Source organism: Cygnus olor, chromosome 21 (assembly GCF_009769625.2).
Source record: "Cygnus olor isolate bCygOlo1 chromosome 21, bCygOlo1.pri.v2, whole genome shotgun sequence".
Lineage (NCBI taxonomy): Eukaryota > Metazoa > Chordata > Aves > Anseriformes > Anatidae > Cygnus > Cygnus olor.
The window spans coordinates 3680745-3693337 of NC_049189.1; the positions used below are offsets into that span (position 1 = coordinate 3680745).

Consider the following 12593-nt stretch of genomic DNA (forward strand, 5'->3'; position numbering starts at 1 on the left):
GCTGATGCTCCCCAGCACGGGCACCCAGGGCTGTCTCCGCTTTTGACCCTGCTTTTTCAGGGTGGAGCGAAAGAAGCTTGCTGAAATTACCTCTCAGATGAGAGGAGATGGCTTGAGAGAAAGCGTAAAGCAGGCAGGCTTTTAGTTTTGTATTGTTCCCACCCTTGGAGGGCCTGTGAGATCCCAGGCTATTTTTTTTTTTCCAGCACTTCAATTATTTTGTGACAGGCACTAGTTTCTGCAGCAGGCGAATCGGTGGCTCATCTGCTGGAAGGCAGGTGTGGATAAACACGGTGGAAATCTCCCCCCAGGCAGGCTTGGCATGCCAATTTAAAACTAGCTTCCCTGGGAGGAATGGGGAAAGAGGTTAACCCTGACGTGCTTAGGGAGGCGTGAGTTTTTCGCTTTGACACTTAAACGGTTTGAATTTTGTTTTGGATGTGCAGCTAGCTTTGGAGAAGGTCGCCAGGGGGTCTGAAGCCCAGCAGTGTACGTGGGTGGTGGCTTGTTTGAGGAAATCACCTGCCGCAAAGGTTGGGGACTGATAATGCTGGACCTTGTCATACATTTAAGCATGGGTCTGGAGTTAGTTTCTACAAGCTGTGGGTTCTTTGCATTATTACGCAGAGGAAGAAGTACAACTTTAGACTCACTAGGCTGAACCTCTGCACCAACTGAAGATGCGTCCCTTACCCTGGTCATTCCCCTCCCTCCGAATACTACGCTGCAGCTTTTAAGTTGCACAACCCTGCATGTGCCAGGGGTTGTCTGAGTGAAATGACGCTTGACCCATCTAATAGACTCCTACGAAGAGACAACTGGCTCAGTGGATGAGGGGAGAGCCGAGCGTGTTTATCTTCCCTTTATCAAGGCTTTGGATGCCATCTCCCACACCTTCCTCCCAGGCAAGCTGATGAATTGGGGGCTAGAGGAGCAGGCTCTGGGGTGCGGTGCTGGGCTCGTGCTCGTCAGGGGTGTGAGATGTTATCGTTAATGGCTTGAACGGAGGGACAAGGACATCAAGAAGCGTGCAGAAGATGCAAAGTTGGGAGGAATTATTATACCTGCAGAGTCCTGCTGTTCAGAGGGACCTTGGCAGGTTGAAGAAACCTCACGTAGCTCAACCAAGGGAGGTGCACTGTCCTGTATGGGGGGAGGAATAACCCCATAATAAGAACACCCTGGGGGCTGAGGGTCTGGAAAGCAACTTTGCAGAAAAGGACCTGGAGAACAACTTGACCCCAAGTGAGCAGTACCCCCTTGCAGTGGCTCTTGGTGGCCCTGGGTGAGTTGGGGGGGTTGGACCGGGTGCCCTCCTGGGGACCCTTCCAACCTCAACCTTCTGCGATCGAGAATCAAAAAATTAAGCTTCTCCCAGCGGTGCCTAGTGGCAGGGTGAGAGCCAGTCTGTGCGAGATGCAAACCAGGAACCTAATCTATTAAAAACCTGAGCGGCTTTTCTCAAGTTGCCAGTAGCTGGGCTCTGAGCAGCCTAGCCGGGGGCCCTGGGGGAGGTGGAGGGTGCTGGAGCAGCCGCGGGGAAGCTGCGGGCAGGTCCTGCAGAGCTCTGCCTCCTTGCTGGGGGCTGGCCTGGGGCAGCCAGCCTCGGGCTGATCAAAGCAGCTGCCAGGAGGCTTTGTTGGAGCCTGAGAGAAAAGTGGGGATGGGGTGGGGGGTAATAAAGTAAGGGTGCTGGGGCTGTGGACTTGTTTTTTTTGCTGGTGTAAGCTGTACACCGGAGCACCCTTCACCCTACCAGTGTAGGAACGGTGAGCTAGAGCTTGCTGGAAATCCCTTTCTTTCCTGTCCCTTTTTCTGTCTGCTGGTGGTTATCACTTGAGCCAAGTCATTGGCTTCGGACATTTTCTGGCCCTCTAGTCCCTCATTATCACCTTTCTGCCTTGCCACAGGATTCCTAGACGTAGTCATCCTCTCTCTCAGCCTGGCTGCTGTCTGATATGTCCTGCACAATCTAGGGCTGGGAACCACATTTTTCCCCTTGCCGCGTGTCCCGACAGCTTCCCCAGCACATCTGGGAGGGTTTCAAAACCTCTGCTTGTATTTTCCCATTTGCCTAGTGGCGTGTTAGGATCCCACAGAGCCTGATGCCTTTTTCTTTAATGCGTCTGACCTCGGGGATCAATACTGCTGTTTTGGCCAAAGAAATAACCGTGCATAACGAGGTTTATAGCATCGATTCCCTAGGCTAGGGCTCTTTGTTTTCACAAGCCACCAAGCTTGTCCCTCCCTTCCAAATAACCTGGATTGACAAATAAAATGTAAAAAAAATCAATAGTCGTCTCCATGCTTTTCTGGCCCCGGGGGCACCGATGTGACCCAAGCGCCCTCCCTTTCCCCCACGTCACCCTCTAGCAATCAGCGTGCTGCATCGCCGGGCCGCTTGGGGTCTGATGATGAATGCATCGCTGCATAGAGGGGATAGAAATTATTTCCTGCTCGAAAGTAATATTTAGAAGTGTTGCGGGTTCTAGGGTCTGAGCGCCTTGGAGGCAGGGACCTCAGGCTGCTTGTAGATGCTCAGGGGCAGGCAGGATGTCAGACCCCTCAAAGGTCTTCATCTGACGTGCAAACGGTTACCAGTTGGTAATTTGGGGCTGGCTTTTAGGAATGAAGCTCCGTTCCTAGTGAACGCCTCCCTTGATCGCCCCTTGTTACCCCCCCGATGGGAGTCTCTGGGAACGCGCCCCGGTTCGGGTGGTCTGTGCAGCTCTTTTCAGCTTTCTCCTGAGCTCTGCCTCTGCCGGGCTGGGAAAGGGCAGGTTTGTGCTGCCCATCGTTCCAGAAACCTTGTCCTCCTCCGTGTGTCACAGCTTCAGAGGACAAAGCAGCACGGCGCACAGGCCTTTTTGGGTAGCCTACCCTCTTGCCTGATATCTACCCAGGGTAGGGACCGAGGCAGATCCTGGCTGCAGCTGATTTCAGCTGAAGGTGGCTTTTGTGGGAAAGAAATATTCTTTTCCCTAAGCGTTATCGTTTTCCGTCTCTGGAAGAATGTAACAGCGAAGGTGCAGGTCTGCCATTTGACATACGCCGTTGTGTTTGGCATCCAGCTTCACCCTGGATGCTGTATGTGCCTGTTGTGGTTCTTTTTGAGGAGCTACGTGTGTAGTCTCTGCTCAGACTCTGGAAGGGGGCCAGTTTTTTCCCCATGTCCCTTGCTATAAAGCGAAATGTGTCCGTGGAGGATAATATGCGCTTATTCGAAGTCTGTTCGCTTATAATTGGTACAAGGGACACTGGTGGGAAAGGCATTAGACCAGAAACCTTGCCTGGCAAGGGGTGTTTGTGAAAAGGACTTACTGGTCCATCTGCTTCCTAGGACACTTCAGGCAGTTACTTCAATGACAATAAAAGGGTAATAGTTTGGTGTAAGCAGCATTTAGTCTTGCTGTTGAAAAGCATCTCGTCTTCAGGGACAGCTCCAAAGTACACTCGAGCTTTGCAGTACCGCCCTTCTGACTGTCAGAAGCGCAGGTCCAAGGAGCAAACCTCTAGTTCCTTGTGCTGTTGCTTGTGTTGGTTCCCTTTTACATCGCGCTTCTGTGGTATCTTTCATGCTCAGGTCCCTAAAGCCTCGAGTATGCTTGGTGTTTGCTCCCAAGCCGTCCTTCGCTAGGGCATTTAAAAAAGCTGTTGGACAGTGATCAGAACAAGCAGGCAGGAGCAAGGATTTTTGGATTGTCTTCTCAGCTCTGTCATCGACTGCATGGTCTTGGTTGAGTCATTTGGTGTCTGTCTGTTTCGTGGTGTGATTATCTTTACAGTCAATTTCTTCTCTTGCAGATTTTCCAGCAGGTGGATTTCAACAAGAGGCCAGGACGCATGAGTGCTAAGCCTATAAACTTTGCGGTGATCCTGAAGCTTTCCAATGCCAACCTGCAGGAGAAAGCCTTCCGAGTAAGTGGAACCCAGCTGCCAACGGTGCACATCTGTGGAAACAGCTTCTCTATAAACAGGACTTGCCCTAGCAGTGCGTTTTGTGATCCCGTCCTGTAGGTTAGAGGCTCATTTCCCAATCTGGGAGCTGAGGAGCTTATTTCCTATCTGATATCTCTATTTCTGCTTCCTCTGCCCAGGATGGACTCATTGAACAGCTCTATGACCTGATTCTTGAGTATCTCCACTGCCAAGCCCACAGCATTGGGTTCCCAGAGTTGGTTCTCCCCACTGTCATCCAGGTAAGGTATAGGACGCCCCATGGAATGCCCCCGGAGTGGGATAAGGTCCTTTAACCTAGCAGGGAACTTTAGATGGTCCTGATAGTGTGAGGGGAGAGCTGTTCACCTTTTCCTAGTCACAGTTTGTGTTTGCACTTTGAGGGGTTCTTAGGGAGGAACGGAGGTATCACATCTAACGGGAGGCTGAAGGTAGGTGAAAGTGGCTTTAGTGTGAGCCACTCTTTTGGGAGACAAAGTGGAACAAAGGGCTGTGGAGATGGATTTTTGACCAGTGAATGCAGTTCTTGGTGATTTAGGGTTGTCCAGATTTGCTGTGCTACCTCACCACGGTACCTGTGCTCTCAGAGCTCGTGTTTCTCCTTGCCTTAGGGCCTTTCCCACGTGCTCTCCACAAGACGGCAATCCTCCCTCCCAGCCTGTGTCCCCCCCAGCTGGGGCACTTTCTCCCCAAGTCCAATGCCTGTCTCTGTCCATCTTCCGCAACGCACCTCACAGCGTTGCTGCAAAGTGCTCTCCTTTCCCTCTGCCCTGGCATTCCGTGGCAGGCAGTTCTTCCTCGCCACTTCGTGCTTTCTCTGCAATAAGGCAGCCTAATGGGGCTGCGTCTGGAGCGTAATCCTCCCCTAATACTGGGAGCTGAAGCCGGTGGCTTGTTTCGAATGAGCAGCGACCTCTCTGCTTTGCACAGGAGGATTGCTCAGTGCAAACAAGCTGGAGCTTGTTGCTTCGCATCCTGCCATTCCTCTCTATTTTTAACTCACAAGCGGCAGGTGCCGTGCGAGTTTGGCAGAGGGTTGCTCTTGAATCCTCCGTGGGGGGACACACTTCTGCTCTGATGCCACGAGCCGGCGTGCCTGCCCACGTTGCTGCTGCCGTGCCTCTGGTCGATGTGGCAGCAACGTCTCGCCGGGTCCCCCAGGCTGCTCGGGAGGCAAATCTTGCTCCTTCTGCTGTCCGTGGCGGGCTGGCAGCTGCCGGGCACGTGCCTCTTGGCTGTGCCCCTGCAGCCTGGCAGAGGCATTGCCTAGCTGCCAGCCGGCTGCCCTGGTTAATGCGAGCTGACAGGCAGCCTCCACGCTCGCAGAGCAGCTCCCGTGCCTGCTCTCCTTTTGCTTCTCACTTATCGGCGGCGGCGAACAAAAGCCCTTTGGTCTCAGCCAGCGGCTGTTGGGAGCAGCGGAGCTGTCGGAGCCGATGTCGTAGCTGGAAGGAGGAGCGGCTGACGGCCCTCTGGCACCGAGCGCCCCGTGGCTTCCAAACACGCCCCGGGCCCAGCCCGGCTTTCTGCAGAGAATTCATGCTATCGGATTCCTGTTCGGCTGCCGCTAACCGCAGCCTCGTGGCGTCTGCTGGGCCCGGGATGCTGAGGTTAGCTTCCCAAAATCTCGGAGCCTTCGGGAAAGCGCGTGGGGGAAGGCTTTTCCCCCGGCACCGTTCCAGTTAACTGTAAAAATCCATCTGCCCCGATCCTTCCCCTCTCCCCCGATGAGCTCACGCTTCGCTCGGTGCCGCGTCGCCGGGGGCTGGGTTCCAGCTGGCGAGGCCTGCGGCTGGCTGGCCTTCGGTCAGCGGCTTTGGGAGAAGCTGGGCTGAACCTGAACGGCCTTCAGGCCGAACGTGGGAAGCCTCCTTGCCTGGAAGGCAGGAAGCAGCCGGGCGGATCAAAGGAAAGCAGAGCCAGCAGGGGAGGGAGGCGGTTCAAAGGCTTCCCTGCTGCCCAGCCACTGGGACGACGACCCCTGGGTCTGGTCTGTTGCCGCTTCCACAGGCTGGTGAGGAGCTCAGGGCGTGCGTCTGGGCGCCTGGAAGAGAATCCCTCTTCCGTAGGGTCCTTCCGGGCAGCGCGGAGCGGAGGTGGGGGGTTAAAGGGGAAAACTGGAGGGGTTTGGATAGGGGGTGGTGCTGCTGGGAGGGGGCAGGAGGTGGCACGGTCTGGGCAGGGCAGAAGGACAGGGGGGGGTGCCGGCGTCCCTGCCAGCAGCCCTTCCTCCTGCTCGCTCTGCTCCCGGCTGGATATTGCCTCTGCTGGCTGGGAGCGGGGGATCGGGGTTGCTTTGGGTTCCCCCGGAACACGCGAGCCCAGCTGCAGCAGATCATTTATAGTCGCCTGTGTCGTTTACTGTAAGAGGAGCTGGGCTTTTGCTGTGGTCTCCGCTGGTATAAACCCTTGGTGTTTGAGGCTGGCAGTTGGACAGGATCAACCCCGCTAATCACAGGGCTGCTTAGCTGGGAACCGGCGCGAGATGTTAACGAGGCACACGCACACAAACATATGTTCTGCTCGCTTTTATTCTGGAAAGCTGTGGTTGTTGTGCTTGGCAGAGGGGAAAAAGGCACGCAGAGAGTTCCTTTCTCTCTCTCTCCCCTCTATCTTTCACTGTCGTGGTTGTTCCCTGCCTCCTAACGCAGGGCTGAGATCTCATTACCTTTCCTTAATATCCGTGGCAGATAGCAGTGGGGCCGTGAGGGATTGCCTGGGTCGGGGAGAGGAGGGGCGAAGGAGAAACGAAGCGTACGGCCCTGAGCGTCAGCACACGCCGCCAAACCGCACAGATAGAGCCCGAGATCTTGCAGGATTTCAGGTGACACCTCTGCAGCGGAAGAAAAATGATAATGTATGTGGCAGCGGATGAAATGGATCTGGGGCTGCAGCCGGGGGGATCAAGGGAGATAAATGGGATGACAAATGCATCTCTCAGCGGAGATAAATATGCAGCGCCCATAAAAAATAAATATTTTAGAAAGGAAGGGTGAGAATAGGACGGGCCTGACCAGCAGCAGCAGCGCTTGGTGATGGTTTCTTTGGACGTGTTGGACGGGCTGTTTGCTCTGCGGAAAGGGGGCAAGGCGTTGCTTTTAACTCCCGTTTTTTGAGTTGGCCGAGTGCTGACAGGTGGATAAAGGGACGAGAGCAGCCCCTGCCGCCAGCTAGTGGGGGACGTTCCCCCTGCGTGGGGCAGGCAGCGGGTCCTGCGGCAACACACCCACCAGGAGAGCGGCGTGCCGACGGAGAGGGGCTGGGTGGGACTGTCGTCCCTCGGTTAACATTTAATTCCTCCCCGCTCGGCGTGTAAGATCAAGCCGACCTGCAGGCTTGACAGGCAGGAGACGTCCTCCTCCTTTTCCTTTACCCATCTCTCTCTTTTGAGGCAGAACTTTTGAAGCTGGAAGGGGAGGAGGCGCTACTGCGTTTGCTGACTTGAAGCCCGTTATCTCCATCGTGATAGCGTCTGCAGGGCCCAGCTGAGATGAAGGCTCCCTCGTGGTTGACCATTTTCTTTTGCCCCGTTGGGTCTCTTTCCCTAAATCAAAGTGTCTGGCTGGTGTGTGCAGGGCTCTAGCAAGAAGGTTGAATTTGGAGAGCTGTCTTGGGGCTGGTCTAAACTTAGCAGGCAGTGTGCTGAAATGGAAAGTGAAGCCCTGGGTCAATCCGGACGCTCCCACCTCTCCTCCTGTCAAGAGCATCCTCTGCTGCCTCACCGCTGTGTCAGAGCCGCGCGTGGTGGTTTGGCCTGGTAGGGGAAGTCTTTGCTGGGGAGAAGAGGGGTTTGCTTGAGGACACCGCTGCTGAGATGGAAAAAAAAAAAAAAGAAAACCCCACAAAAACGTGGCGTTTGCAGTGAGACAGTCCCATTGTCTGGGGGTACCGAAGTGCGTTTCCTGCGCAGAGGGAGGGCAGGGGCCAGTTCCCTGCGAGTGGGATGGACCGTGCCCTTTTGGGCAGCAGCAGGGTTTGTGGTTTCCTGGCAGACTGGCTCTCGTCCCAGCCGTTCCACCTAAGCCCTTGGGTCTTAAAAGACCGAATTATCTAGGCACATGCTCGTGGGGGTTGTCCGCAGCGAGGGTTGCTCTGCGCATTTTTGTGTGGTGCCTGCGTGGGTTTGTGCCCTTGAAAAATAGGAGGTTCCAGTTGGAGCTGGGCTGGTAGTCAGACGGTAAGCAAACTTCACCCCGTATGACTCTGCACATGGCCAGCCGGCCTGACCCACGGCCCTGCAGCTCCGACAGCCCCGAGTTTTCCCACTGAGCCACGCAAAGACCTTCAGTCCCGATCCACAGACCCTTTCAGCCCCATGTGCAGTCTTTTCTCAATCTCTGCCTTCAGTCCCAGCCTCCAGTCTCAATCCACAGCCTCGCCGATCTGGGATTCCCATCCCAACATCCGTCGCTGTGCTGCTCGAACCCCAGCGACACATCCTTTCAGAAAGAGCTCGAGTTAAAGGGTGCAGAGAGAGCTGTTCCTGAGCGAGCCCCACAGCCGGATTGCGTGCAGATATCTGTCTCTCTTTGCATCCTCCCAGCCCAGGGTGGCAGGACGTTGGTCCGGGGTATGAATCGAAGGGAGCAGGCGCCCCGTGCTGTCCCTCACCGAGGGTGGGGAGATGGTTTTTTGCTGATGGGGTCTGTTTATGGAAACTCTTACGTGGCTTTCATTCTTCTTCTTTCCCTCCTCGCAGCTAAAATCTTTCCTGAAGGAATGCAAGATTGCCAACTACTGCAAGCCTATCCGGCAGCTCCTGGAGAAACTGCAGGAAAATTCTGCCTACATCGTCAGCAGGCGTCAGAAAGCTACCTTCGGTGTGGCCAGCAGGGAGTCTGTGGTGAGTCTGCTGCTTCGATTTGGGCTTCCTGGAAAGACAGTCAGGCTCCGGCTGCTGGGGCCGAGCGGGTGGCAGGGGGAGGAGGGAGGACGAGCTCATGGAAACGGGGCTGTGGGGTGCGGCAGACGCTCACAAACAACCGGACTCGGCAGGGCTCTGATGCTGTAGCTGGCAGGGCTCTGCAGCCAAGAGCCTCATGGAAAACACAGGCCATAAATTACACCCTTCTCTTATGTATAACACGCACATGTATGGAAGCGCCTCGCTTTGCTGAGGCATATCCCCTGCTGGGAAATTTCTTGCTTTTCATCATCCCGCTGCTGATACACCGGTGCCAGTTCATGCCTAAGGTGAAGGGGGGGATTCTGCCTCCTCTATAACCACGTCGTTTCCTCCTGGTCTGTGGAGACAGCTCTCCAGCAGTGTAGAATCAAGCCACCAGCTGACTGCTACGTGACAGTTCAGAATCCTGAGCCAAACCTTTCCCCGTTTTCCTGCTCTCCTGTGTAGACAGAACTGTAGAACAACTAAAGTTACGAGCCCGAAGAACTGTGATCAGGTATCCTGGGCACTGTAGCTGCTCCTCAGGAGAGATGCTGGTGTGTTCTTCGGTCTGCAGCCGAAGTAAACATCCATTCTGCTGAGGAAATGCTGAGCACATTCAATGCCTAGAAAATTTGCAGTGGCCCTGGGTGGCTCGTAGGGCCCGTAGTGGTGTTGAGCTGAATCTCAGGGCAGTTCTGCCTCACTGATGAGGTGGAGAGCAGCTAGGGTAAAGATCCTTTCCTCTTATATTAGGAACTGAACTGTAGCACAGGTAGAAAACGGTATATTTAAAGGGTGCATCTGACTAACAGACGGAGATGGTGTCTTCCTGGAAAAACCCTGTCATGGCTAGGGGTGTTCCCCTGGCTGGGAAGGGTCCGGAGGTAAGGCACCGTGAAAGGAGCAGGCGGAGACGAGCTGCCTGTCGAGGCGTGCCAAGAGGTGCTGGTCTCCAGGGCCTCTCCGTAAGGAAGCTGCCGCAGCCAGCTGGATTCAGACGGAGGCACTGGAAGCTGCTGGTTTCAGCTCGAAGCAGGGAGCTGTTAAAAACGCGCCAGAAGCAACTGTCTGGTCTTAATTCTGTTGTGCTGTTCTCTGCAGGCCTGAGGTAGGAGGGTAACCTGCTCGTGCTCATTTCTTTGCCTCCAAGGGGACAGTACTCCTGTACTGTTACCTTCCTGTCTTACAAGACACACCATTGATTCCTCACCCTTGTTAGGAAGTCACTTGGCTTGTGCACAGCTGGAGAGGCCGCCTCTCTCGTCACTTCCCCTACTCCAGGAGTCTGCTTGCTCTGAGCTACGCCCTCCCAGGGATGATGGAGAGCCCGTTCACCATCCCTGCTTGAAGCTTTGTTTTTCCTTTTGCTTTGCTTCCTCCTTATTTGGGACCTGCTGACCTGCTCAGCTCCGAGGTATTTGAAACGCAGGCCCCATGTAAACGAAGCCAAAGGGAAGCCTTGTTAATGAAGCTTTGTTTGCTTTGTCCTTTGGGACGGGGAGCTTTGCGTTTATCCGGCGCAGCAACCTCTGCAGGTGGACTGTGTGTGCACGCCTCTGCGTGAGAGTCAGCGGTGAGTCCGGTAATTCCTTGCCTGGCAGGAGAGAGGAGAAAATACCTGTGTCTGGGAGGTAATTGACGGGATCAGAGTGATGGCTCTGTGGCCACATGGTGTCGTTGGGAGGGCTGGAGGTCTGCACCACCGAAAGCTCCACCTGTTAGCGTGGAGCTGGGCATGGAGCAGGGGTTGCAGCGCAGACTAATTCATCTTCAGATACCGAGGGGCAGGAACTGCGGGAAAATTACCCTTCGAAATCCTGGCATATCAGTGCCTGGACACGGCGCTGCTGTTCCGGGATTAAGGGGTTGAGGGAGCTGGTTTTGAAGAGACTGAGTAGTCCTGGGTTCTGTAAACGCCGTTCTGGCTCGGACTGCTTTGCCAGAGGAATTACGCTTCCCGTCTGGAGCGCAGTGGTTAGGGTTTTGTTGTTCTGTAGCTTTTGCGGACAGACAGCGCTGTGACCACCCACCCACTCCGCAGAGGTAGAGATTTCAGCCCCCAGGGCTCCGTGGAATGATGGGCTGGGGAAGATCGTTGGCTGAAAAGAAGAAAGGGGTTTCCAACAACTCTGCCACTGTCTGCTTTTCCCAGCAACTCTGGCAGCAGCCCCTTTTTTCAAGAACTAAGTGATTTTTTGTTTTAACATCTTGCTGCCTGCACAGCTCCTAGCTGATGCTGGTGCACCTGCTTTCTCAGGAGCATTGCACCCGGGTGGCTGCATAGCGTGGGGCAGACGGGGCTGGCTCCCAAGGGGCAGCCTGCTGCAGGTAATGTTGGGGCTGGTCTGGGGAAACAAGCTCTGTTTCGCCCAGCCTGTTTGGGGACAGGTTCTCCTCCTGCCCTTTAAGGGGATCCAGCAACAGCGTGGCGTGCTGCTCGGAGAGGACGCCTAGATTGCCAGTGCCATCTGTATTTTTGCACTTTGTTGCCCTGTGAGAGAAGGGAGCCCTTCTCTTCCAAGGGTTAATGGGCTCCCAGTGCTCCTGGGAGCGAGGGAAGCAGCCAGCTCGGGAAGCAGCCAGCTCGGTGCTTCTGTGGCGTGGAAGATCCTGGCTTATCTTCTGTGCCTGGGGACGAGTTTGGTGGCTGGTGACCCTGCGCTTTCCCCCTGCTCCTGTGCAAACAGATGGTGTAGATTTCCAAAAAGGGCCAAAGCTCCCACAGAGACCGGGCTTCCCAGAACGGCTTGGAGTGTCCCTCGAAGTCTGGGTTGAGTTTGCCAGGCTGTCTCCAACATACGCGGGGCATTGGCACTTGTGCAAAAGCAAACGCTGCCAGAAAAGGGAAGGGAGGGAAAGAAGAGAGGCCAAAAGTATTTGCGTGTCCCCCTTGCCAGCAAGAGCAATCGAAAGCAAATGCTCTCTGGTATTCGCATCCATGCATTTGTGCCTGCCCCACTCCAAGGAGCGGAGCCCAGGTTCGGAGCCAGTTCTTGCACGCAGCGTGCTGAAATGCAGCGTTCATCGCGGGGAGTTGCAGAGCAATAGGTTTAAGGGAGGGGAATAAAGGTTAGGAGTGCCATCGGTTCTGCACTCCTAAGTAGTGGGAGGACTTCAGAAAGCTCGCCGTTTTACCTAAGGGTCTATGTTGGTTTTTTTTCTACATCGTTTGACTTAAGGTGGAGGGGCTGTACGGGGGGCCCCCTGGCATCCCAGGCACTGCGGAGCAGAGGGCTGGCCACACCAGCTGCGTTCAGCCTGATGCTTCCACAGCATTTTCAGGCTGAGAACTTGAATTTCCTTTTGTTTGTTGGGTCCAGATGTGCGACGGGCACCTCTGACCTGAGGTTCTTCAGCACCCGCCCGGGCCCTGGCCTGGCAGGGGACAATGCAGGGGAGGAGAAGAGCTCGCCAGGACCTGCAGCGCGCGCCGTGGCACAGCTCAGGGGCTCCACGCGGGGCTCTGGGGGTCCTGCATTTGAGACCAGCCCAGCCCAGGGAGGGAATGAGGTGACGGAAGGCATTGCCTCGTTTCCGTGGGATTTCCAGATTTGCCTCCGTCCCCATCTGGGTGATCTTTGTTAGGTTCGTACAGCCCTAGCACCAGGGGCTGAGCCGTGCTGGGTGTCCCCTGGCGGCGCAGCGATGCAGAGGCAGTAATAAAAAGGAGAATTGCAAATGGTTGAGGTGGGTACGGTAGCATCCACTCTGCAAAATTCCCATCGAGGTGTGTTGACTAGAAAGATGG

The 12593-nt window shown here is 55.2% G+C and overlaps 1 protein-coding gene across 1 annotated transcript in view; it reads left to right on the plus strand.

Moving 5' to 3' along the window:
• The window catches only part of NOC2L (NOC2 like nucleolar associated transcriptional repressor), a 43729-nt gene that overhangs the window by 17357 nt on the left and 13779 nt on the right, over positions 1 to 12593 (plus strand). The window contains exons 13-15 of the mRNA XM_040533330.1: positions 3805 to 3918; positions 4098 to 4199; positions 8657 to 8800. Coding sequence (XP_040389264.1) covers positions 3805 to 3918; positions 4098 to 4199; positions 8657 to 8800 — 360 coding nt within the window. The remainder of the gene's footprint in view (positions 1 to 3804; positions 3919 to 4097; positions 4200 to 8656; positions 8801 to 12593) is intronic.